This window comes from Trichechus manatus, unplaced genomic scaffold (genome assembly GCF_000243295.1).
Source record: "Trichechus manatus latirostris isolate Lorelei unplaced genomic scaffold, TriManLat1.0 scaffold00080, whole genome shotgun sequence".
Lineage (NCBI taxonomy): Eukaryota > Metazoa > Chordata > Mammalia > Sirenia > Trichechidae > Trichechus > Trichechus manatus.
This window is the reverse complement of record NW_004444016.1, coordinates 10,292,206-10,320,107: the sequence shown is the minus strand read 5'-3', so window position 1 is coordinate 10,320,107 and position 27,902 is coordinate 10,292,206. Positions and strand designations below refer to the sequence as shown.

General features: G+C 45.3%; 1 protein-coding gene across 5 annotated transcripts in view; it reads right to left on the bottom strand.

Moving 5' to 3' along the window:
* Positions 1–27,902, bottom strand: part of ARHGAP26 (Rho GTPase activating protein 26) — a 550,033-nt gene that overhangs the window by 407,850 nt on the left and 114,281 nt on the right. For all 5 annotated transcript variants that reach the window (XM_004381135.1, XM_023735643.1, XM_023735640.1 and 2 more), the window contains exons 2-3: positions 4,506–4,601; positions 2,794–2,855 (exon numbers count right to left, since the gene is read on the bottom strand). In XM_004381135.1, the coding sequence (XP_004381192.1) occupies positions 2,794–2,855; positions 4,506–4,601 (158 nt within the window). The remainder of the gene's footprint in view (positions 1–2,793; positions 2,856–4,505; positions 4,602–27,902) is intronic.

Here is a 27,902-nt window from a genome sequence, read left to right as displayed (position 1 = left end):
AGCTCTAAGATTCTATGGTCTTTTCTAAGGCAGTACAACATTTAACGATCTTTTCTCTTATATCATTCATTGCTCACTCTTCACTCAAATAATTATTTCAGGAATCTTGTCACAACAAAGCATTATTTTCTAAATCACATGCACGTCCACCACAATGAAACCAACAGAGTGAATGCCAGAAGCCCTCGATGGACACAGCAAAGGACAGAGTGGACATGAAGGACAGAAGAAGACAGATCTCCAGATTCATTCCCATTTGGCTTTTTCACAAATTTGAGAGCGCTTATTTCAGAAAAGCTCATTTTAACACTAGAGTGTTGCAACTTGCTTGATTTTTATTATCTGATGCTGCTTAACTGACTCACTTGTTTCTTTGCCACAAATCAACCATAAGTCTCTAAAGCTCGTAATGGTGCAGTGAACCCCTATGTCAGTGATCCTCAGTCCTACCTACACATTAGAATTACCTGGGAGCTTTTAAAAATCCCAAAGCCCAAGGCATACTCCAGACCAAATAAACTGGAATCTCTGGCCTTTTCTCAGACATCAGTACTTTGTAAACTCTCCAAGTTATTCCAACAGGTATCCAGGGTTGAGAAGCCAACCCTAAGCAGATGCTAAATATACAAAAGCATTCAGCTGCTCACCTGAGAATTAGGACACCCAAGTCCTTGTCCCAGTCCCACTACTACTTGCTAGCAGCCTTGACAAGGCCTCCGTTTTCTCATCTGACAAATGGCAGATTGCAGATGGGGATGAATAAGGCCCCTCTGGGTCTAAGATTCTAGGACTGTATAATGTCCACTCAGTTCTAAGCACTGTGGTGGATATTGGGGACACAGAAGCACATTCTCTGCCCTTGAGGAATCACATATGGGACACAGACATGTTCAGTGATTATCAGGACACAATGTGGTAAATGTAGAATCAGAAACATGAACTGCGTATTAAGAAAATAGAACCAAACAAGTTGACGTCAAATCATCTCTGACTCATGGCAACCCCATGTGTGTCAGAGTATAAATGTGCTCCACAGGGTTTTCAATGGCTGATTTTTCAGAAGTAGATTTCCAGGCCTTTCTTCCAAGGCATCTCTGGGTGGATTCGAACCTCCAACCTTTTGGTTAGCAGCCAAGCACGTTAACTGTTTGCACCACCCAGGGACTCCAGAAAATAGAAAGGATGGCCAAATACCCTAGGGAGTCAGGAAAGGCTTCCCAAAGGAGGTGTGGCTTTGCAAAGCTGAGCTGAATGGATGATGAAGCTGTCACAGGGCAAGGAGGAAGGGAAGGGGCTTGCGATGGCCAGATACCCAGATGCAGACAGAAGAAACTCAATTCACTGACATTAATAATATAATTGCAGAGGCAAGCTGAAAAGTATAATCCAGCCATTGTTCCCTTACCACAGGCCATAGCAATCTACAGAATATTCATCATGATTTGCTCACCACCACCCCCCAACCCCACCCCCAAACAGTAACTCAGCCAAGAATTGGACTCAAAGGAATCACTTCCCTTTCTCAGGCATCAGCACGTGCACAAACACACACACTTTCCCCTGCCTCCACCCACCGCCACGATGCTGCTGCCGTCACCACCCTCTGGATTCTGGCTCAGCAGTGAGCAATCAGGGAAGGAGGGCTCCTAATCTTTCGCTGCAGGGCAAAAGGTGAGAGGCTTCTCTTCTATTTGGAAATTCCCACATTCTGTGGTATAACACACACTTGAGTTTGAATCCAGACTGTGCCACTTATGAAGCGTGTGACCTTGGGCAAGTTACTTAACGTCTGAAAACCTCAGTTTCTGCATCTGGGAAATGGGGATAATATAGGCACCACCTCACAAAGCCACTGTCAGGACTGAAAGAGAAAATGTATGTAAAGTACTTGGCTGCATAATAGCTTGACAGACTTACGCGCTCAAAGTGTCAGCCATTAGTATGGGAAGAGAAGAAAATGTCATTGATGGAATTTTCCCTGGGCCTTCAGAGCACTGCTGCCTAGAGACAAGCCCTCCTAGGACCCAGTGAGCTGCAGCCAGCAGACGATCTCAAATCAGGCTTCGCCCTCAATATCTTAAGGATATGGGGGAAGATGTAAAAGAACTTCCTATGGATGTAGACTCTCTCATCTACTAATGCTGGACCACATCAGAATAAATCCTAATACAAAAGATATCTCTAAGAACCTGGAGATCAGCATTTGATTCTTGAATGTGCACAATGCCTCCCTTGAAGAGCTTCTTATAGTTAATTACCTTAATTGACTAAGTACCTTTTAGTGGGTGCCTACTCCAAGGCAAGGACTGTTTTAGGTGCTTTGGAATTACAAGTGAAATAAGAAGTGACCTCTGTCCTCAAAGAGCTCTTGGGCAGGTTTAGTGAACGGAGGAGAAAGGAAGAGCAGCATGGGGCACCTTTATTCCTGTCCTGCCAGGAAGAGAGTCTGAGGCTCCAAAAAAGTTAAATAATTCAAAAGGTCCACCCTTAAGTCACTAATCTTATGTATATATCTCAACAGTGAATCTTCAGGAGAACAATAATACCATTCTAAAATTACCCAGGGTAATCCTTTACCATTTACAAAAGGCTCCAAACCCTGCAAAGCAGATATTAAGATGCCCATTGCGGAGGTGAGGAAACCAGGGCTCAGAGACTAGAAGGCTTGCTCCAGAGCTCCCAGCACTCAAGTGGCAGAGCCTGGACTTGAACCCAGTACTTCTGACAACAAATCCCTTATCCTCTCTATGTGACCACACTGTCTCAGACCAAGACCAGACAAGCCATACTTACCATCAGAATCCGTTCATCTTCAAGATTCCTAAGCACAGTGGCAAACTCCTGCAGAGACCTTGCTGGAAAAGAGAAAGGGGCCATGAAGTAGAAGGAGAGCAATGGGCCTTCAGGAGCCTTCAGTTCCAGGTATTATGCTTTCGATTTAAATCCCTTGGCACACAAAAAGGTCTAATGTCAATGGCTTCCCAAGCCTCCCCTTATCTTTTAATCATTAATTAGCAGGATGATCCCGAAATACAGGCTAATCCCATCTGGCACCATGCGTAACAAAAACATTCCTCAAGGAAAAGCCCTGCCTATTCCTGAGAGTATCCAGGACTGGCGAGTTGCTGGCAGGTTCCCAGGTCCCGGGCTGGAAGGGGCAGAGTTTCCGTTTAGAAGCTGAAGGATTTCCTGCCCAGGATTTGACCTCCTCAACCTTTGTTGTGGGGCTGCGTCAGAACCCAACCTTTGCTTTGACACCAGATCTAAACAAACAGCGCTGCTGGCATTGCAAGCCACATCTGTGACTTCTCCTTGGGCTCCTCCTCTTTGAGTCCTTAAGCCACTTTACTACTAGAAGGCAGCTTAGAGCATGGTGGTCAGAGGTGGGGAGTTTCCTTCACCAGAATTATTTGCAAAGGCAACAGGCATCAAGTGCAATAACCCTGCAGATACCCGGGGCACTTGCACAACGCTGTGAAAAGCTTCCAGATACCCAGCAGTTAAAGACTAATGCATTTTCACTCCTCTCAGCTGCCTCCTAACTGCCTTTTCATCCCCAGATCCTGGCCACTCTGTATGGCAACAGGGACTCAATAAACATTTGATAAATTCATTAATGCAATTTAACTTTCTCAATTCTTGCTCACGTAATGGAGTCAACCAAGATGCTCAGGGAGAAAAAATAAGGTGCAATGACTAGGGCCTGGTAAAGAAAAATGTCTTAACACTGAAAATCCTCTGAGCTCAGGGTTGCCTAGAAGGCAGGCAGGTGATGGTGAAGAGTGAAACAGCACAAGCATGGTGACAAATGGTAACCCACCCTCAGCCTCTGGTAAAGAGACAAAAGGTAGAGGAGCGGACCACAGTAAACCGAGCATTGAGACCGCACCCCATTTGAAGGCAGCAGCAGTAGCTACATAGCTCCAGCCAACTGCCACCAAGCCAGAATAATGTAGGACCCTTTGTCAGACTCTCCAAGTTATCAAAGAAGCTAGAAAACTGGAATTTTCTCTGAGTTCAATTTATATGGTAATTCGATTTAATAAAAAAAAAAACACTGAGAGCCAAACAAAACATGGGGGCACTCTGATCCCAGCCTACGAGTTACGGTTCTGCAACCTCTGATCTAATTCTTCCCTTATCTACCTGCATTTTGCTTTTGCTCTACATTCTTTGTACCATGATGGCAGGGCGGGAGGAGAGAACGTCACAAAACCAGTCAGAAGAAGAAAGCTAAAGGAAGGTGGAGTGGAGAATCCCACTGCAACATCTCAAGTTTTCTCCTGCAGGCCAGAGAGTTAGTAAGGAAATCCCAGACTCTGGGGAGAGGCCCAGAATATCCTGGGTCCTTGATCCTCACATCACTCTGCCCTCTCCACTGCTACTGTGGACATCTTTATTTAATGACCTCAGCTACTTCCTTTCCCAGGAAAAAGCTCCTGCTATGGCATGGAGAGTTGTGGTGAACAATGAATTTGTTTATCTTGTGGAAGGTTAGGACTTACCTATACACATTTCATCATCTGTTTCTGCATCTCCTATGCACTGAAATTTAAATTCATTTAAGGAATCTGCAAATTTCCGCTTCGCTGAAGACAAATCTAGGAAGAACAAGAATGCAAAAAACATGAATTACTGAAATAAACTGGCTTTCATATTTGCTCACTTTTTAATCCTTCTATTAATATAGCAGCTAGGAGATTTGTTCCTGAGTCCATTTCAAAGCACCAAACCCAACCAAACCCACTGCTATCGAGTCAATTCCAACTCACAGAAACCCCATAGGGTTTCCAAGGCTGTAAATCTTTACAGAAGCAGACTGCCACATCTTTCTCCCGCAGAGCTGCTGGTGGTTTCGAACTACCGACCTTTCAGTTAGCAGTCGATCACTTTAACCACTGCGCCATCAGGGCTCCATTTCAAAGCACAAATATATATACACATATATATACATATACACATATAAACCCCTTGCTATTGAGTCAATTCCAATTCATAACGACCCTGTAGGACAGGGTAGAACTGCCCCATAGGGTTTCCAATCTTTAGGGAAGCAGACTGCCACATCTTTCTCCCATGGAGCAGCCGCTGGGTTTGAACTAACAACTTTTTTGTTAGCAGCTGAGAACTTAACCACTGCACCATCAGGGTTCCATATTATTTAGCAATTCAATATAGTAAATACCTGTTCATAACATCAGGCGTTTATCTGCTTAAGAAGATAATTTTTTGTTACATTTGCTTTAACAACTCATGTCATGGCTACAATTCCTCAAGCTACAAAGTGAGCCCTGTCACCTCGACTTGACAATGTGGGAATCCATTCGCCTAAGGAGGTCGGGGAGGAGCCTGGGTCAGAGCCCATACCAGCATCCACAGCCCTGTGAGTCCAGTCTGCCAATGGCCCCCTATATAGTCAGTATAGCTGCTCCCATATCTGACTCAACAATATATCTTTCCCTACGTCCAGGTAGTGCAAATGCTTAACATGCTCGGCTGCTAGCCAGAAATCCACCCAGAGGTACCTAGAAGAAAGGCCTGATGATCTACTTCTGAAAAATCAGCCACTGAAAATCCTGGGGAACACAGTTCTACTCTGAGATACACATGGAGTCGCCATGAGTCAGAATTATCTCCACAGCAACCAGTCTACAGTACATGTCCAGTTCCACAACACAAACTGACGTTAGCTAGGGAGCCTGGGGAAAGCTGGAGGAAAGGGCTTGGCACTGCCCCATCCCAATGGCATCAGACCACCTGACTTCCTCTGCCAACCCAAGTATAGCAGAGGTCTGCATTCTCAGAACCCTCCCCAGTCTCCTCAAAAACAGAGTGGCCGGACGCTCTGGTATATTTCTGCCTGAACAATTTCCCTGGGTCACCACGTTCCACCACCACCATGCGAACAAAGCCTTGGAGATGTTTGGGGTTGGAGCAAAAACACACCCCAAACATGGTATCTATAAAGAAAGCTCTCTGAGGTCCTTGTCAAATTTAAAAAATAAGCTTTCATTTAATACAGTAATAAAAGCCAATGATCCTTCATGAGCCCTCAGCTTCTGTTAAGGGTATAAAACCACCCAGGTACCTTTAAGTGGCCTGACAGACGTTGCTACTCAGTACAAATGCGCTTAACTGAATTCTGTGGGCAGCCTTCCTGCAGATTAGGCTAATCATTCCAATTAGCCTCATACATGTTGCCTTCATTGAAGAAGAAATGGCATTATGTTCAGATTCCCAGAGGAGGGAAATATGAGGCATAACTGGTAATAAAGCCTGGCTTTAATAAGATATTCTGGGAAAAGAAAAGATATTCTGGCTTCAGAGACCAACCTAACCTACTGGAATAAAAACGTCCAAGAGCTCAGCACTTCTCTTTTTTAGTTCCCAGACTTGTCCCCTGAGGTTAAAGGCCGTGTCTTCCATCTTTTGGTTTTGCGTTTTCTCCTTTCTGCATACCTGACAGTGCTTCCCACTCAGTGTGTGCTGAATAAATGGGTGTGTGGTGCCTTGTGTACATATCCAACCCCAGGGCTCAGCGTTCTAATCCCAATGTTTCACTCCAGGCAGTGGCCTCTGCTCCTGGGCTGCCCTCCCACCAGCTCAGGTGACATGGGTCCCAGCTAGCTGGGGCTTGAGCAAGGCAGTCCATTCTACACCAAAAGAGGAAGGCACTTAGTGGTGGAGAAGGAGAACGTAGGCACAAAGAGCCAACAGTCTCTGCTCTCTCCCTGGTTCCACCACTTTAATGCAATGGGTCTTGCCAAAAAGTCAAAAGATGCTGGCAGGGGAATCAGGCATCTCTCTAAACTGACCAGCCCAGGCTGAGGATATCCCTCAGAACACAAGTCACTCCCAAGCAAGTCAAGACAAAAAACAGATGCATGTGAAAGTCAGAACGCTGCAGGAGGAAGGAAAGAGGAGGCTGCAGGCAGAAGAAAAGAGAGAACAATATTTCAGAGCAGAAAATAAACCCCTCCAAGAGCCCCAAAGAGCGTACCCAATGTGGGTGTGGTTGCAAACATGTTTATTTTAGCCAGAATGTTGCCCTGATCTGAACTCACAAAGAAAGGCCTAGGCAAAGAGTCACAACAGGTTTGTTTCTCTAGCCACCTAATTATCCTCCTATGCCCCTCCAATAGGGCAAGAAAGACTCAAACTGGACAATCGTCTCAACAAAGTGAAAAAAAGGTGAAATGTAAGCCTGGCTTGGGAAAGCTCCCAGCTCGCACCTGAAAAGGTGAGCTGCCACGGGCAGCTGCCAATGAGGATCAAGGAGTGGCTAATAATATACAACGGGGCCTTTGTGGGGCCTTTTCACAGGAGGACACCGTAAGGACCCACTGAACCAGGCCCAGGTCTGTTACCTTATGACCAGAATGTAACCTGATTTCATTGTCTGGGGCACGTAGCACACCCGGCCACAGCTCAAACCTAAGAAGCAACGTGGGCCACATGAAGCTGATGAAGAAGCCAATCCTCCTGATGGAAGACTGGATAATGAGTACTGGTATGGAGTCAATACTGGGTTGTAGGCAGCGAGGACAGCAGGGTACAGTGAGAATCCCAAATAGTGGAACCTGATGAAAAGAAACCCGCCAAGGGCTTGGATGGACACCTGTTGTTTTGCTTGCTCGAAATCCATTCCCCGATCTTTGGAAACAGCATCTCACACCTGCTTTTGGAGAATGCCCTTCTTTACTTGCATTCCATGGGGTTCTGGTTATAGGCTAATCCACCCCTTCTCAAGCTTATCTTCACCCCACCCCACTCCACTGGCTCCTGGGTTCAAGTTTCAGCTCCACCACTAACCAGATATGCAACTAACCCTGGGTTAGTCATAAAGTCTCAGTTATAGCATCTGTCAGAAGTCGGCAGCCCTACCTAACTCATAGGGCTGTCAGGAGAATCCAGTGAAACACACCTTCTGTGTAAGTACTCGGTACACCATAAGGTTCAGGTCTAGGCAAGGCTGGACTATTCTCTCCTAATATATGAATCCTACTGTAACAGGACCTAGGGAGTTACAGTAAGCATGGCTACCTGTGTTTAAAGATCAGAAGAGTTAAGTCACTGACCTAAGAGCACACAGCCACTAAGGAAGGGACTGTGGCTTGATCCCAAGTCCTCTGAATTAGGATCCTTACAGCTTGTTGGAACACCATGGTGCCTCACCCTATTAAGATAAATCTCTCTCTGTCACTTGAGACAACTAAGAAGACATCAGAAAAAGAACACCCAAAAGCCATTGCTTCTTGCCTACTGCAACGCAAAAGTATCAGTGGTATCTTATATAGATTTTCACCTTAGATATGCAGCTCCCCAAAGACTTCCTTCTGGAGCTTTCACTCGGATGCACACAGGAATCTAACATGCACATTCCAGTAAGAGGACAGAGGAAGGAGGAGAGGCTGGTACTGGTGCTGGGTGCATGCCAAGCTCTGTGACACCTGGCTCATATAAACCCACTGTTTTCATGTTCAGGCAACGCAAAACACAGCAAGGACCCAAGTGGAGTCAGTAACATTTACTTTGCAGAAACATCTGTTGCTAGAAAGGCAGAGTATCTGGCCAGAGCAGAAAGAAGTCGTAACTACCAGTATCTGGGGGAGGGCAAGAGTACGTATGCTCTGTCACTCTGAGCAAGGAGACCAGAAAGATAGGGGATACAGAAGTAGCTAGAAGACTGAACCTCAAGAGACTGCTCCCAAAGCTGTCTGCTCACTCTGAGACCAGAGGAAAGTGACTCTCTTCCTGGGTATGCCATGCTCTCCCTTAACAGGTACAAATCTCCATGGGGTTTAAGAGAATTTAAGCCAAGTATGATCCTTCTTTTGCTAAAAGAGAAGGTTTATCGTACTTTTTAAAATTGGAATATAGTTTCATTTTACACAAGTTTTACCAGCTATACTGCAGGTCAAGCCATTTCTTTTTTCTCCTGGGATAAAATATAATATACATGCACACATACAAATACACACACGCATGTATATGGCCACGTAATGAAGGACTAAAGGTAGCCTTAAAATTACATAATTTCATTGCACCTATCGCTTTCCTGTGACCTCAACGTTACCAAAATTATCTCTGACTACCCTTAGAAATATTTGCTACTCAGTCACGTCGTTCTCTCAAGACTTGGAAACTGACTGAAGTTAATAAGACCAATTGCCGAGGCAAGTACCTGCAACAGGATTGGTCTCTTGGCTGCTTAAAGCACTAGAATACCAAAGTCCCCTGGTGTTGCTAATCTTTCCCTTCTCTGAACTCCAATAACACTCTGAACTTCCAATAACACCTTGTATTCAGAAAGATTCTAGAACTATCCGTGAGTGGTTTCATGTCATAACGCACCCCAACGAGTGTCTAGGGCAGGGCTGGTACTGTGGCCCTCAAAATCTGTTGAACTGAACTGACTGGACACAGCAATACAAGCTGGCTTACATGTGGAGTGTCTGAGATTCCCCAGGTGAGAGGACCCATGACCGAGCTCAAAGATGGACATCAGTGCTGCCCTCCCCCCCTACCCAGAGACACAAGTTTCCCCCACAATGCCCATCTCCACGTAATGGCCAGCCAACATACTCAAAACCAACCCCTCCCAACCCTCTCCCCAAAGATCCAAGGGACTCTTCCTGTGTCCCCAGTTTGGCGGAGGTCACCACCATTAGTCCTGTATCACAAGTCAGGAACCTAGACCTCACCCTTCACAGGACAGTCTCCTTCATGCTCCACAGCCAAACCCAAGTCTGTCCGTTTTACCTCCTAAGAATCTCTCAATTCTATTCACTCCTCCCCATCACTATCGCAGACCCTAACCAAATACCCTCACTTCCTGGATGACTGCAACTGCCTGCTATCTGGTCCATTTTCTTCCCTCCACTCAGTTCTCTCCACCCAGTTGTGTCAGCCCCACAGTGAACCTTCCCAGTGCTCTGAGGATGAAGACCTGAGAGGCCCTGCAAGACTGCCCTCCCTGTCTCCCTCCCTGGGTTCCCTCGCCCTGACCTCTTTCAGTTCCTGGAATGTGACCTACTCCCATCTGCCACCACACACCCTCCCCTCTGTTCACAACACCCTCCCCTGACTTCTCTAACTGGTGGGCTCCTACTCTGCTTGCAGACCTCAACTCAAAAGATTCTTCCTCAGGGAAGCCTTCCTTGACTTCTCTGACCAGGCCAAACCCTACTCTATTGTTCAGTCCCCAAGTACTACATACCTCTTCTTTGTAACAATTTCATATTTGTTCAGGCAATTCTTCAACTAATGTCTCCCCTGCTGGTAAGTTCCACAAGGGTGAGGATCATGTCCCTTCATGCTCACCACTGTATCCTCAGAACTACACTGCCTGGCTGAGAGGGACAGAGGGAGCTGGGAACTCCACTGGTTCACTGACCTTCATCAGAGGTGAACTTCCCAACTCTATTCTTGATAGTGAAAATAAATAAGGATAGGAAAGTCAGGAGAAACTCTCCAACTTATGTAAGTTTTGGTTGGAGCTTAGTATATACAGGAATGTGCTTTCTGTTAGCATGAAAGCACCTCCTCTAATCAAGCACTTGACTACTAACCAAAAGGTTGGCAATTCGAACCCACCCACAGGAGCCTCAGAAGACAGGCCTGGCAATCTGCTTCTGAAAGGTCACAGCCTTGAAAACCTTACGGAGCGCAGTTCTACTCTGACATACGTGGTGTCGCCATGAGACAGAATCCACTTGACAGCAACTGGTTAATGTTGTATGCTAAGGAATATTCCCACAGAGCTGGAGCGAGGGCCACCAGCAAGAGCATAAAGCAAAACCTTCTCTGCACCAAAGACCCAGAGAAATGAGCTGCAAACAAGTCAACTGTCAGCCACAGCCATGTGCACTCTTTCTGCCCAGTGCATCCCAAGCCTGGAATTAAAACAGGTTGAGGAAGAGTTCCCAGAACCCTTTTTCCTCTCTCTCCTTACATCTGCGCAAACTGTGAACATATTCCGTCAGAAACCGTGCATGAAGAGAGGCATTTACCCGTACTCTCCATTTCCCCAAGTCTGCATGTGACGTTTTAAGCCTAGCTCTATGTGCTTAACTCTAAGAAAAGCAAGTACTGTTCCCTTCCCTACAGAGCATGAGCCTCTGCATTGTAGTTGTTGTTGTTAGTTTCCGTCAAGTCAATTCACACTCACGGTGACCCCCATCTGTGCAGAGCAGAACTCCTCCATATGGTTTTCAAAGCTGTGACCTTTTGGAAAGTGAATGCCAGGCCTTACTTCCAAGGCACCTCCAAATAAGTTTGAGCCACTAACCTTTTGGTTAGTAGCCCAGCACTTAACCATTTGCACAACTCAGGTTAGCCTTGCATTATACTAGCAAATAGAAATGAACCGTGTTCAAATCTTACAACAGAAATTGGCAAAATTGCAACTAGCATTCCTCTAGTGTCAGCGATGCAGAGTCTTACCCATGGCCACTAGGTGGCAGTCATCTACACTGGAGAAAATGTACTAAGAAGAGGAGAAATGACAGCGCCAGCCTTAAATGCAGTGCTGGGGAGCACCTCCTAGCGTCACAGACCCTGTCCTCATGATGAAGACACACCCACTGAGAAGGGAAATGTCTGGTGGGCCCTGGTCTGCACGTGGGAAGAATTGTTGTAATACGCTCAGAGGGCCTGTGTTCATGTTACACATTCATGCCTGAGACACGAAGGGAAAGGGCTGGAGCGATGAAGTCACCACCAACCTGTTTCTCACATACTTTCACATCTGGCTTGAACGGACTAGGAAGACCTCTCATCTCACCAAAGCGGGTGATATGCCCACCAGCCATATCAACCACAGCACGTTACATAATGTGTGCTCTGATTATACAGCTGAGTGCTTTTCCTGAGGCCATTTCCCTAAAACTATATTTCCTAAATAAGGCCACAGCCAGCACTGACTCTGGAGAACTTATTTTTCCAACCAGAGCGTTAAGGCTAATGAAATTTTCAGAGGTGATGTTTAAAATGAAATGAAGTAGAAGAAAGGAAAGTGTGTCACTCTTTTCCAGATGAGGTTTCTAAATCCACTTACATGGAAATACTCGTCAAAAATAATATGGGAGACCCAAACCCACCTTAATCTACAACAGAATAGCTATGAATGCATTAAGCGTTAATTTTTTGAACACTTACTATACTAAGTACATTAAGCCATTTCATCCTCACAATCATCCTGTCAAGTAGGTATTATTACTCCCATTTTGCAGATAGGAAAAATGAGGTTAAAAACCTAGCCCAAAGTCACACAGCTACTAAGTGGTAGTATAAACATCCTGGTACCTCTTACTCCACAACTCTTAACTACCACACTATGTGGCCTAGTTTACTCATATATCTGAGAATCTGGTATTAAGGTACTCAAAGAAACAAAAAGATGAGTTTATACATCCCATAAAAAGTCCTGATGGCAGAATAGTTAAGCATTTGCTGCTAACCATAAGGTTGACAGTTCAAACCCAGCCAGGAGCTCCATGGGAAAAAGACTTGACAAATCAGCTCCCATAAAGATTACAGCCAAGAAAACCCTATGAGGCAGTTCTACTCTGTCAGATGGAGTCACTATGAGTCAAAAATCGACTCAACGGCACCTAACAATAACATACATCCTATATCCTTAAAGAAAATAAAATTTAAAAGTAAATAATCTGTGTATACAAAACTATAAAGTGGAACATGGCTACAGAAGTGCAAGTGGAATATTATTTATTCTAGCTGGGGCCATGGGAGGAGTCTTTCCAGGAAAAAAAAAGAGAGAGAGAGAGAGAGAGAATCAGGGAATGGCATTAGAACTGAGCCTTGAAAGTTCAATAATACATGGACACGTAGAAATGGGAAGAGGAACAAGGCAGAGCGGACAGGCAAGGAGAGGTATTCTAAGCAGTGGGAACAGGGAGCCAAGACTGCTGCATAAGCAGAGGACCTCCACAGAAACAGCAGGAAGGTCAGCTGGACAGACAGGAGGCAAGACTGGGAACAGAGGTTAGAGTCAAACCACAGGAGGGCTCGAATACCAAGCTACAGAATTTAGACTTCATCCCTAAAGAAATGGGAACTAGTTTTTATACAGAAGAGTAAGAAGGTCAATTTAATCACTGATTAAGCCTTTTACTAACTAAGGAGCTGGCCCAGAAGTGTTTGGGGATGCCTACTCTGACTCCTCCATCACACTCCACTGGGACAACACGCAACCACAGTTAAGGGGCTTTCTCTCTATGGGATAACCAGGTTACAAATGACACCTCTCAACCCAGACATCTGTACACGGCCCACTAGTCAGCCTGGAGATAAGAAAAGAGTATGATGGATTCAAAGAAATCCCACTCCCTACTGAGACCTCCAACATCATGTCTTATTATGAATGATCAGTGGCACCATCATTATATATAATTATATACAAATAATGTAAACAAATACATGATTTATATTTTCAAAGAACAATATTAGCTTTTCCTCATAAGAACACTGAAAGTTTAAGAGACAGTACTTGACCTTTTATAGATGAAGAAATTGAGGATTAGTTTAACGACAGTGCATGTCACATGCTGTTGGTAGCTACCATCAGGTCAGACCCCCACTCATGGTCACAGACCCCATGCACAATGGAACAAAACACTGCCCAGTCCTGTGCCATCCCTGTGATCAGTAGCAGATTGGACCATTGTGATCCATAGGGTTTTCAATAACTGATTTTCAGAAACAGATTGCCAGGCTTTTCTTCCTAGTCTTAGTCTGAAAGCTCCACTGAAACCTGTCCAGCATCATAACAACACACAAGCCTCCACTGACAAAAGGGTGATGGCTGGGCATGAGGTTCACTGGTTGGAAATTGAATCCAGGGTCTCCTTCATGGAAGGCAAGAATTCTACCAATGAACCACCAGTGCCTCACACATGTCACATAGTAGGTGCTTAATAAACATTTGTTGACTCACTCACCATCAAGTGATTTAGTCAGCATCAGATCTATGAATAAAAAAAACCCAAGCCCTAACCACTGCACCACCAAAGCTCCAAAGAGCCCAGCCCCAAACCTGAATGGCTCAGCCCTGCCACAAAGCAGAACACTAGACAGAGCATTGAGGTATTTATAACACCTGCCTTCACAAATGCCCAGGGCCGTTATAAGACAGCAGAAGGTCAGGGCAGGAAAAACTCCCTCAAGGAAGAGAGTGGGGATTTGACCAGCTAAAACAAAGAATACCATTTTCAAAAAGGACTAAAGGAGGGAGCAAAAAAGTAAGGGTATTTCCAGGCTGCGCAAAAAAAAGTCACACACACAGAGTGAGTCAAGGGCAATTTAGACGGTATGATGTGCAAGGATTCAGCTGACATGGGTTCAAACCCTGGAGCCATCACTTACTAGCTGTGTCTGGGCAAATTATTCAACCTTTTCAAACAGCTGTCTATGTAACCACAAGGATAATTCTCATGAGGCTGTCGTGGGAATTAAAAATGAAGAAGAAAAACATGGTTACCGAAGAGCGGGAACACGGTCGCCTTTAAACGCTGGCTTCCGTTCCTTCCCACAAGCGGAGGGTGAGTGGAAGTTTACTTGTAGGTGAGAGAGAAGAGAATCAACAAAAGAATAATCTTAATTAGCGTAAGAATTAAGGAAATGTTTGCCTCATTGATTCACCAAACTAATCAAATAACCCCATTCTAGTTAACTACAAAAACACATTCTGAATCTGTAAGGGTTTGTCTCAGATGCTTAGAAAATCTTAATGCATTTACAAATTTAAAGTTTTCTTTCATCCTGGCAGATGAAAGGAAAAAACCCTGGACCAAATAACACCTTATTTTTTAACCAAACTACCTCAGAGCAGTATATGGGTGGTGGCTTCTTGATAAGTTTATTAAACTGAAGAGGTGTCTTTTAAATGCCCTGGGGAAAGAATAGTATAATCAAATGTTTTTTGTCAATTGACTGGGGAGGCAGGCTAGCCCCAGATGAAACACATAAAAGAGAGTGCATACATGACATCCAAGATAAATGGGATTTCCAAGGTTCACTGGCATGAAGCTGCTGGGCTTCCTGCTAAGAAGCTGGTGCTTGTACTTTGCCCCTAAAAAGTTTTAGAAAAGGGAGGGTGGGGGCATGAAAAGTAGACCACACAAGTCAGACCAAAGGGTCTGCAGGGTAAGTGGGTCAGACAAGGGCTGGGAAGATGGGACGGGGCCAGAGGAGGGCCGAACTGGAGAGTGGGCTGAGAATGGTGAACGTGTTCCTCTCTCAGCACCACAGCACTGCTATCATGCTCAGTGCCAAGCGGAGTCCCTGGGTGGAGCAAATGATTAATGTACTCAGGGGCTAACAGAAAGACTAGAGATTAGAGTCCACCCAGAGGCGCCTCGGATAAAAGGCCAGGTGATCTACTCTGACACACATGGGGTCACCATGGGTAACTGGTTTTCAATACCAAGAGGAGAGGAGCAGGTGGGTGAGGGGGGATCCTGGCTTGGGCCCCAAGATTTAGCTTTTGCTACTAAAATGTCCTTCCTTCCACAGCAGTGCTTCTCAAACCTTAATATGCACACAAATCACCAGGGGATATTGTTAAAGTGCAAATTCTGATTCAGCAGACCTGGGTGGAACCTGAGATTCTGCATTTCTAACAAGCTCCCAGGTGATGCTGATGCTACAGGTCCAGGTACCCCATTCTATGAGGCAAGAGTTTGGACACCCACCCAAGGTCCCTGAAAGCAAAGACCACAGCTGCTTTATCCTTCCAGCACAGTGCCTGGAGCACTACAGTACCTCTATGTTGGAGGAATGAATAAAGGAATTCCTGGAGAGGACTTAAACTGTTGCAGAAAGAAACCCAGAATGTTGTTGTCGGTATTGCCATTGATTCTGACTCATGGCAACCCCATCTGTGCAGAATAGAACTGCTCTATAAGGTTTTCAAGGCTGTGACCTATCGGAAGCAGATTGGCTAGTCTTCCAAAGCATCTCTGGGTAGATTCTATTCCGCCAGTAGTCGAGTCCTCAACCATTTGCACCTCCCAAGAACCAAAAATAGGCTGTGTCCTTGCTCAGCCACCAACTCCGCATACGGACCTACGGAAAGTCGCTAAACACACTTGGCATTAAAGAATTTAAAGACGAGGGGGCTGAACCAGTTGATCTTGAAGATCCCTTCCAACTCTAAGGTTCCACCCTAGGTATCTTTTTTGTGCCTTTTTTTTTTTTTAATGGCAAGGGTGCATACTGGATATTTCTACAACAAGGACCACCTCAACATCACTCTCAGGGGCAGGTTCCAAAAATCTAACTGAGAGAACACACACTCTGTTAGCCTCAGCAAATAACCATAGCAACTAATACCCCCCAAATAGAATGATGTCTTCAACATAATGTGCTGGCTCAATTAGATTAAGAGGGTGACGTGTACCATCTGAAAATCTGTGGTCGTAAACTTATAGTGAAAGCCAGACCTTCTTGGGAAAGGTTTCCAAGTAAATGGCCTTGCCAACGAAACGAAGAAGGGGCGACGAGCCATAAAATGTGAGCAGAAGAGGAACTAGAGCAGCACTGCTTTGCCTGCCTCAAGTTCACACAGACAGGCTGACACTAAACCCAGAAACTGTGTTAAATTACTTACAAATCTGAGTTCCACCCTTTCTGTTATTGTTAAGGGCCACTGAGTTGATTTTTGACTCATAGTGACCCCATGTGTTATATACTAGAACTGCCCCATGGGGTTTTCTAGGGTGTAGTAATCTTTATGGAAGGAACCCCGGTGATGCAGCGGTTAAAGCACTCGGCTGTAACCAAAAGGTCCGCAGTTCGAATCCACTAGCCACTGCTTGGAAACCCTGTGGGGCGGTTCTACTCTGTCCTATAGAGTCATTATGAGTTGGAATCGACTTGACAGCAACGGTTTTTATCGGTTTTGCTTCACTTAGGTGCAGAGAATTCAATTGTAGTCTGTGCTCACACATCTCCACATCCCTCAGTTTTCAAAGTGGGAGCACTGGTGGCATACTGGTTAAGTGCTCAGCCGCTAACTGAAAGGTCAGTGATTCAAACTCACCAGCCACTCTGCAGAAGACAGTTGTAGCAGTCTGCTTCTGTAAAGATCACAGCCTTGGAAGTCCCATGGGGCAGTTCTACTCTGTCCTATAGGGTTGTTATGACTTGGAATCGATGCAACAGCAATGGTAATTTTTATGGAAGCAGATCGCCAAGCCTTTCTCCTGCAGAGCTGCTGGGTGGGTTCAAACCTCCAAGCTTTTGGTTCACAGCCAAGCGCTCAACTGTTGCACCACCAAGCCTCCTTCCACCACTTCTACTAGGGAATTAGCCGCTGCAGAAGGTAAGCTGTTTTGCCCTCTTTCTGTGCCTTTCTTCATGCACATAATGAAAGGAAAATTAATACCATTACCTCAGCAAAGTCTTCAGAGAGAAGTGCTTTGTAACAAAAAAGAAGAAAACTGCAAAACAGTAAGAAATTAGGGTTGATAATGGATTTCTAGCCACATTTATTTCTTCACAGGTCATGATGGGATATAAATCTTTGGGTTCCCTGGTCTTTGGATCAGAGTTAGACTTGCGAATGAAACACGCAGCACCTCTAAGTACTATAAAACATGTTGTCTATCCACACCCTCAGGCCTGCCTCTTCCTGGGTCTGTTCAATCACGTGTGCTCTGAACAAATTCAGGTAAGCAAGAACCCCACTGGAAAACCAGAAAAAAGAAGCCAAGGCCTGCCACCTCCTGTAATCCCTGAATCCTTCCTAATTTACAACACAAAGAAAAAAACAATAAACAAACAAAAACCCAGCACAAAAATCAGGAATTAACTTGCATTCAACGGTTGTTAACTCAGAAACTCAAAGGCAGCAGAGCCTGGAGATAGACACAGATCAGATACACCTTCGGTCTTCTTATCAACAGGTAAGATGGATTTGAGGGTAATCAAGAGGAAGATAAGGCATTGCAAGTAAAGCAAGGCCTTCAACCAACCAAATAAACCTGGAATAGTGGTTAAGTACTGGGGCTCAGGAAAGAGAATCCCAGGGCTCAAAATCCCATCTCAACCACCTACAACCTCTCTGTACTCAGTTTCCATCTGTGTGAAGTGGAGATAAAAGGAAGCCTTCTTTCAGGAGTTCCGATGAGAAGGGCCATGATGCATGGAAGTGCTTAGCACTGGCCCAGCACTCAATAAACAATAGATGTTAATATTATAACGTCCCTGAGTGTGCAAATGGTTTGCACTTGGCTCATAACCAAAAAGTTGGAGGTTCAAGCACATCCAGTGGCATCACAGAAGAAAAGGTGATCTGCTTCCGTAAAGATTACAGCCAAGCAAACCCTATGGGGCAGTTCTACTCTGTAACACATGGGGTCGCCATGAGTCAGAATCAACTCCACAGCAAACCACAACAACATTAATACTGTATAGGTTTACATAATAATGCAATAAATAAAATGCCAGGCTTATTTATTTCTGCGTAAAGATAGGAGGCCAGCCAAGCCACCTGGCCTCCTCCCCACCCATCTTTCTGTGCCCAGAGGCTGTACCCCACCACCCTGCTGACCTCCTCCCACCCTCCTTCCCACGCAGCTGCATGCGGCATTATTAGGATCTAAAAGAAATCAGCATAATTCCTGGGCAAAGCTCAGACACTCCTTGCCGCTAATACCACAGGAAGCAGGGCAGTGGCTCCTCAGCACCAGAATAAATTCAATTAAAAAAGGAAAATCCATTTGTCTCCCCTTGGATTAAATTAATGTTTCCTTAAAAAAAAAAAAAAGTACCTAGCAATTCAGAACAGAGCCATACCTAATAACATCGCCAGAAATTAGTTTCACTTTCTTTTATCCTCTGTTTAATTAGCCACTCCTTGCTGCACCTCAGTGGATGCTGTACTCTGGGGACTAAGCAGGCAACTCCAGGTGGACAAATGTTCTCCCTCTTCATAGGTTCCCAAGAAATCCCCAGGTTCCCTGATTTACTGCCTCTTTCCCAGCAGAGCCGCCAAAGAAAGGCCCAACAATCTGCTTCCATAAAAATTACAGCCAAGAAAATGCTATGGAGCAGTTCTACTCTGTAACACATGGGGTTACCATGAATCAGAATTGACTCAATGGTACAGGTTTGCTTTGGTGTTTTTACCCAACATTGTCTCCTGCCCATCCCCAACCCTCAGTCCAAATAAGATATTGTGCTTCAGCTAGTTCTCAGAGTACCTACCCCGTTGCTCCTGGCCACCTGAGAATTGGAGAGGAGAAAGATTTGTGCCCCACTCTCCCAGGGACCCCAACCAAGCCACTTGAATAAAAATTTCTCCTGCTGGGGTGTGGGAATCTGGGCTTCCCAGGCAGTTTTGAATGCATGCTGAAGTTTGAGAACTGGTATTACCTAAACCTTCAGAACATCTAGTACCAAGTAAGAGTAATAGAACCTCTGCAGATTACAAAGGTAGAGCTCCACAGAGCAAGCCAGAACTTCTAATTCCTGACAGTAGGCTTACAAATGTCCCCAAAGCAGGCAATTAATGCTCGTAGAAGAGAAAAATTACTTGACAGTAGGGGTGGGAGGAGTGAACATCACAATTCAGTTTAAAAATCACAAATTCTGAGCCCTGAATCTTTTTCCAAATTGCTCTCAATCATGCCTCTCATTCTGAAGCCCACACAACTAACCACCAGGAAAGCGGCTCTGTTTATGGTCTGTCGTGCATAGACCCAGCTCATGGCACCTGGAGCTGATGAATGGCCTTGGTACCAAGTGCCCAGAAACCCATCCGGAAACCAGGCTTCCCACATAAGGGGCAGCTGCCTTCAGCGCCTGGGAAGTCAAGTACTCTTGGACCACAGGCCTGGGCTGGGGCTGCCAATACAGGCTCTGCCCAATCAATCTTCTCTGAGCCTGCGTATAGGAAACCTGACGCACAGATTCAAGGGAATCCAGAATACAGGCTCACCAGGCAACTGAGAAATGGGCATGTAACCTGTGCAGTTGCACAGACCCACGTTCTCTGAAGGGTCTGCTTAGCTTAATGCTCTGCCATCACTATCTTGAAATTTTAAATAATTTTATCTCTGCACTTGTGTTTTGCATGCAGAGTCTAGCGGGGCAGGGGAGCATGAGCGTGAGCAGAGGAGATTCGCACAGCATAGGTGTCCTGTGTGCCCACCGTGGCTCCTTGCTGCCCTATGTGCATATGTTGTGATGCTCACAGGGTGGATTATCCAATAGGTAAGGTAAGCATGGTGCTTATCTTGCTTATCAGATCATCTGCAGTGAACAATTTCACATTTTTTTCAGCACATCAAAGATTCTGCTTCTAGGTGTGGCTAGCATCTGTCTCTCTCCCAACTCCACAGCACCTTCCTACAGAATCAAAGCCTCTTTTCAAATGTACAATCCCTGACAAGGGCAGATGACCCAGTGGTGAAACCCATGTGAAACTGTTCATTACAGATTAGTAAATAAGCACAAGTAAGTCCATGCAGCACAAGTAAGCCCATGCTTTGTCTATTGGATAATCTGCCCCTGGATGCCCATGAGCACAGCATTCTGGAGCCACCATTTGTGGGAGCTCAGCGAGATTCAAAGCGAGTACAAGGTAAGTGTGTTATGTCTACAACTGAGTAGGCAGGACCGCTGACTGCCCCGGGGGCCACGCTTTCCATCCAAACCAGAACTTGCTTCACACGCATAAAAGAAGGCAATGCGTGCTAAGAAACAGGAACGACTGAGAAACCCTCCTATATCATTTCTTACTCATGTTACTTCCCTGCGTTAGCCAACTTCTTATGCTGAAAACACTGACAAAGACGGAAAGGAAAAGATAGGGCAGCCCACACAGTTCCTTTTCCTTTTGGTCCTTCCTTATTCATCAGTAAATCTAAGGTTGAGAGTGTTGGTAGAATGTGTGCGTATCAAGGAGTGAAACAAACACAGCTGAGTTAGTTTTGTGCATTATTTCCACTGTTCTGGTCAGAACAAAGTAAATATGCATGTACAAACTACATAACATGAATTGTGTGACTTTGGTTATTCTGCATACAAGTTAAATGCTCTGATATTCACAGTGAAGACTACCATTGCACCATATAAAGATCAACAGTAAAATTCATGCCAATTGCCAATAATTTGAATTTTTAATTTTTCTTTATTTAGAATGACATTAAATAGAAAAAAAATTTTTTTTTAATGACAAATCAAGAAACAGCCCATGAAGGAAAAAAGCTTTATATTTTAATACCTTTATCAGCAATTTTTTCTGTTTTTTTCCAACAAAAAAAAAACCAAACCCACTGCCATCGAGTCAATTCCGACTCATAGCTACACTATAGGACAGAGTAGAACTGCCCCACAGGGTTTCCAAGGAGCAGCTGATGGATTCAAACTGCCAACCTTTAGGTTAGTAGCCTGAGCTCTTAACCACTATGCCACCAGGGAACAAGAGGCCCACGTTTTCATTTTGCACTGAGTCCCACCAATTATTATACAGCCAGCCCTGGGCCCAGGAACACCCTGGGATCGCTTTGCAACCTCAGTTAACTCTCTCCTCTCCCGCAATGGGTGCCCTGGGGGAGCCCTCCATCCCCACTTTACCACCCAAGTCTAAGCCACCACCATCGCTGGACCCCTAACTGGGCTCCCTACTTCCTTTCCACCCCCTCCAGATCATTTGCCCCTCAGCAGACCAGGATTACTTTTTCAAAAGGCAGATCTGATCTTGTAACAGCCCCCTCTACCCCCTCCTCATTTATGTATCTCTCAAGATAACAACAGTGCCTACAAAACCTGCCTGGTCTGCAAGCCCCACCAGCCAAACCCTCTCTCTGTGCTCCAGCCCCACCGGCCGACTTTCACATCCTCAAATGTGCTGGGACCTCTCTAGCCAGAAAGCCTGGCACATCATGTTCCCTCTGCCTGGAGCACTACCCCACCCTCACTTTCTAACTAGTCGATGCCCATTCGATCTTTCCAATTAAAGGGTCATGTCTTCAGGGAAACAGCCTCCTCTCATCCCCCAGACTGGTTGGGCACCCACAACCCACCCCCAGCGGTGGGCTCTCATAGCTCCCTAAAATTATCCTTCCCATCCCTTGATAGTTGGTAAGTTCCTCTTATTTTGGTGGCTGTTTAAGGTGTAGCACCCCAATTACACTATAAATCCCATGAGGCAGCAGCCATGTCTATTTTATTCATAAAAGGACACCCATCACATTTCTAGCATGTCTTGAGTCCACCAAATGGTTAAAGTGCTTGGCTGCTAACCAAAAGGTTGGTGGTTTGAAACCACCCAGGAGTACCTCATAAGAAAGGCTTGATGATCCACTTCCAAAAAATCAGCCGCTGAAAACCCTATGGAGCACAGTTCTACTCTGACACACATGGGGTCACCATGAGCTGGAATTGACTCCATGGCAACTGGTTATTTGTTGGTTATAGGAAGACATTTTTTGAGCCATTTGTTTAAATACCAGGGAACTGGAAGAAGCTACATTCATAACTCTGAACCTGAGAAAGCAGAGAAACAAGGAAGAAAAGGAAAATGAAGTCCTGCAGATCCGGAAAGTCCCTGGCAACCTGCCTACAAGAAAGCAGCAGGAAAAGAGAAGAGAAGGACCATGGAAAAACCCTAGGCCATTGTTCTCTAGGGTCATTAATTATTTGGGGTATTTTACTCTGGTGGACACTTCCTCCTCTCCTGAGGTGCTCCTGGTACAGTCAGTAAGAAGCCCCGACATTCTCACTACAGGAAGGTCAGGGTGAACGGGAGCCGGAACTGCACGAGCAGGGCCACCTCTCACAGTCTCACAGCTTCTTTTTCACATCTGAAGAATCCTGTGCCCAGGAGCCCACACCAGTGACTGGAATTTAGCCACTGCTGGCCATCCTCACCTCCACCAAGTCTCACTGCTTCCTGTCAGCCCAGAAACCCTGAGGAATGAGAAAACTGTAGGAAGCCTCCCAGCGCTCCTCCACCAGCTTCAATATCTCCTCCTTCCTGAGGAAGCCAGAGCCTTAAACTCCTGTTGTTGTTAGGTGCTGTCAAGTCGGTTTCATGCGACAGATTCCATTCTTATCCCATGTGACAGAGTAGAATTGCCCCATAGGGTTTTCTTGGCTGTAATCTTTACTGAAGCAGATCACCAGGTCTTTCTCCTGTGGAGCCATTGGATGGACTCGAACCACCAACCTTTCACTTAAAGTCATATGCTACCAAAATCTAGGGATTCTGTAATAACAAAAGGGAATCCTTACCCTCCAGATACTGTAGATGGTCTGGCCCCGGCCTCATTTTGAGCAACTCTCCCTCTAGCTCTCCACGCTCTGGTCATACGGGCTTCCTTCCGAGATCAGCACTCTCACACATCCTCCACAGCCTGAGAGGCCCTCTTCCACCCTGGCCAGAACCCACAAAGGCGCAGCTTCTCATTCACTGCCCAGCATCCCTCCATCAGCCCAGCCTGGTCACCTGGATTTCCCCATCTGAGTACTTTCCACACCTGCTCAGTGTGGGCAGCTCCTCCTAGCCAACACTGTAGCCTCAATGCTCAGCATAGCTCAGTGCATGGCAGCAGCTATAACACACTGCTGAAGATATGCGTAAATGGACAGTGAAAGGTCATTCACAGATTTCCCTCCTTCTACAGTACTTGGCCCAGAAATAGGGACAGTGTTAGTAATTCTGTCTTGTGTGTGACTTCTCACAGCTTTGATTATACTCCTGTTAAAGTGTTTCCCACATGATACAGATCACTCTATACAGTTATTCATTCAAAGAGCTATGTATTCAGCACCTATGTGCCTGACATACTAGTCACTAGTGAGACAAAGGTAAGCAAAAAGCAGACACACCCCTGCCTTTGGGGCATTACAAAGGAGGCAGGGGTTCTGTGTAAGTCTGTCGTTAATAACCTCATATCAAGCTGTAAAACAAAACAATTTTGTTCACAGCCTGTCTTTTCTGCTAGATTGTGTCCTACTCTGTGGATACAAGGCCTATAACAGTGTCTGGCACATAACAGGCAGTCAGTAATGATGGATGGATGGATGGATGGACGCATAGGTGGACAGATGGACAGATGCATGGAAGGGAAAGAGGAAGAAAGGTAAGAATAGTGCCTGAAACATAATAAGCAGTCACTTATAGGATAGATGGGTGAATAGACAGACAGATGGATTCAGTGCCTAGTATTGGTTAGTCAATAATGACGGATAGAGGGACAGATGGAAAGCGTGGAAAGATAGAAGGATGGAGGACAATCTAGAGAGCCAAGCGCCTGTGACTAAGCGTGCATAAAATACCACTTAAACGTGTAAAAGATGCCATACCCATTGCTGCTGAGTTGATTCCAACTCATCGTGACCCTATAGGACAGAGTAGAACTGCCCCGTAGGGTTTCCAAGGAGTGGCTGGTGAATTCAAACTGCCGACCTTTTGGTTAGCAGCCTAAGCTTTTAACCACTGCACCACCAGGGCTCCAAAAGATGCCAGAGCCTCTGAAATGGTGGTACCTCTGGAACCTCCACCTTATTTCATCCCAGACCAGCCAGCTACCTCCCAGCATCTGAAAGAAACAACTTTAGATTAATCTGGTATACCACCTCACCTCTAAACATTTAGGAGAAAAACAGCTTCACCAACAGAAATATGCTCTATCCCGTTTCCCGTCCCTCCTCTTTCTGTAACAGAGGTTTTGGGAGCCTGTTTTGCCTGTCCTTCCGCAGCATGGCGAGTATTTACTGCTCTAAAATGTTGACTTCACACTTGCCTAAACGCACACCACACACGACTGCCTGGTTGTGTCATTTTTAATTATTATTTCTGTGATTCTTTCCTTATCTACTGCCTTAGAGAGATTTTTCTCTGAGAGAATCAGAGCTGACTCTGACAATTTCCTTGTCATTTATGACAAGAGAGAGAAGAAAAACGAATACAATGAGCTGGAGGAGGGGAACAAAGTGACCTGGGGGCCCCTTCTAACAGCATACCCATCAGAAGCTCCCTTCTATGGCAGCCTGTAGTAGAGAAAGGGTTTACAGCAACAAAACAAAACAGGGGCCCCCACCCAAAACACTTAACCTTCCACAGAACAGCTGTCTCAGAATGACATACGGCTTATCTTCAGGTCTGGCTTCTGTCATGTTAGTTCCCTGCATTTCCAGGGCCTATCTGGCCTGCTGTGGTGAGCTTAAACAATTCAGATCCTAGGTTTCTCTTCCCCTTGATCTCCTTCTGCTGAAGGAAACGATAAATTCTAATCTCTGAGAATAACGCAGTTTTCTTTGCTTCCAACTCAGGCTCATCAATGCCATATATCTATTCTGGCAATAGGTTCATTCACAGATCCTTTATTCACTGAGCCCCTCCTATGTGCCAGGAACCATGAGAGGCAATGAGAATAAAACACTGAACAAAACTGACATAGTCCTTGCCCTGCCCACACTTGTAACCTAGTGGAGACAGATCCTAAACAAATAAATACACAAACACTATGAACATTTAATAGTTCAGTAGCAAGAATATAAACACACAGATGAAGGCTAGAGAGGAATGGTGCAAAGAGTAGCAAAGCTGATTCCCACTACTTCCCTGATGAGACAGCAAGCCACACCCAAGGCCAAGGAGAAAGTAGCATATCAGCTACAGAGAAATAAAAGACCTTCAACATAGGCATTAAGAATCCCAATATTGTGGTGATGGCTTCACAGGCATACACAGATGCCAAAACTTACCAAATTTTACAATTTAAACACATGCAGTTTATTGTATGCCAATTAAGCTGCTTAAGAATAAATAATTTCCCCCAATAAAGTGCTATCTACTCTCATGATCTCCAGGATGATGAAGGTTCCTGTAGTCAGAGACTAACAAAAATGACCTAGCGACACTAAGCACACCATCCTGCCATCCTGTTTCTGGTCTGTTTATGGCTTCATTCATTCATCCAACAAATATTTAGAAAACAACTACTATGGGCCAAGTGGAGTCCCTGGGTGCCCCTAAATGGTTAGCGCCATCAGCCGCTAGCCCTTGGAAATGACTCAGCGGCAACTGGTTCTGGTTATGGGCCAAGTACTATCCGTTTGTGCTCCCCATTACATTACGAACAAAAACATGTAAAACTCAGTTCTCCTGGAGCTTGCAGCCTCATGCAAATGTGGAGGCAAGCAGAAAATATAGGTGCTGCCTACAAATAGAGAAGACTTTCGGCATTCTCAGGATGTGGAGTAAGGCTGTTCTGAAGGATTTTCAACATTGTGATAGCCAACAATTTATCAAAAGCTTACTTTGTGCCCAGCCCCTAAGTGCTTTAAAGATATTATGTCATTTAATTCTCTCAAAAACTCTTTAAGGAAGGTTGTTGGTGGCAGCTGCCATCAAATTGGCTCCCAATTCATGGCAACCTCATGCACAACAGAACGCTGTCCGGTTATAGATAAAACATTGTGACCATACGGTTTTTAGTGGCTGATTTTTGGAAGTGCATCAGCAGCCCTTTCTTCCTAATCCATCTTAGTCTGGAAGCTCCGTCGAAACCTGTTCAGCATCATAGCAACATTCAAGCCACCACTAACAGTGGCTGCACATGAGGTGCACTGGCTGGGACCAAACCCAGATCTTCTGAATGGAAGGCAAGAATTCTACCACTGAATTACTAGTGTGCCCATTTAAGGCAGGTGCTATTATTTAAAACTATTTTACAAATGCGAAAATTGCCAGTAAGTGATGGAACCAAGATATAAACCCAGGAACCTGGCAATAAAACATACAATTTTAAACTCTAAGCTACATGAGCACAAGATAAGCTGTCCATCAATAGCCCCAGAAAGCCACTTTACATTCTAAGAGATTCTTCTGGGCTCAACCAACACTGTTCTTTGCTGAGCATATTCTCTCACCCTCCCATCAGTACTTCCACCACCTTCTTGAGCTCAACAAAGGCAGGGTTGAGAAATGAGGGAGGTCAGAGGTTTCAGAGCAGCTGGCCTCCAAAAGAGAAACTGACTGTGACATCTCTCTGTGCCAAAGGTAGGGCTCAACGTCATGGCACTTCAATGAGACAGAGAGACGACAGCTCGAACTGCTGGCTGCAAATGGAGTGGTTCACGGGGCTTATGGCTGGTGAAGTTTTATGTTTTGTTGGTCTTCTAAAACACAAGTAAGAAGCATACTTACTGGGCGAGACCATGGTTGTAATGATGCAGGGGAATCCAGGGAAACCACAGAGACTTCCTCCAGATAAAAGTACCTTCCCATTGTGCCCTGTCCAGGACATTCAACCACATCGTGTAGTATCAGTCCAAGTGCTGGCAGCCCACAGGCAGCAAGGAGCTAGAATGCATCAGCATGTGAGAATGCATGAGAGAGCAGGTAAAAATCCCTGTGGCCACCAGCCATAGGCATCCATATTAATAGCACGACTACTATAATTAGAGTCATTTAGGGAAAGAAAATAAACCTGCTCCAACACAGCCTCCCTAAGGAAACCAAACTCTATATTTCACCAGAGCTACAAGGATGGTTTTAAGAATCCAGATCCTGCCACACTGACTTTCATTCCCAAGAATGCCTTTGACTGTGGCCAACAGAAGCACTTGGTAAGGAGGAGTCCAGCAATGCATGTAATGAGAACAGGTTCTGGGTTCACAGAGGATGACGGGGTCCCCTCGACAATATCCACTAACACATGTGAACACCCCACTACTCCTCAAAGGCTAAATGACTCCCACCCAAGACCGGCCTCTTCCAAACTATGTCTGGCAGCTCCGAGCCTCTACCTGGTAAACCATATCCTGGAGGCTTTAATGTGCTGTTTACCTCACTCACAAGACTCCTTCTTTTATCATTAACATTTCTCTGCATAGCATTACCTGTCTCCTCACAGAAAACCTGT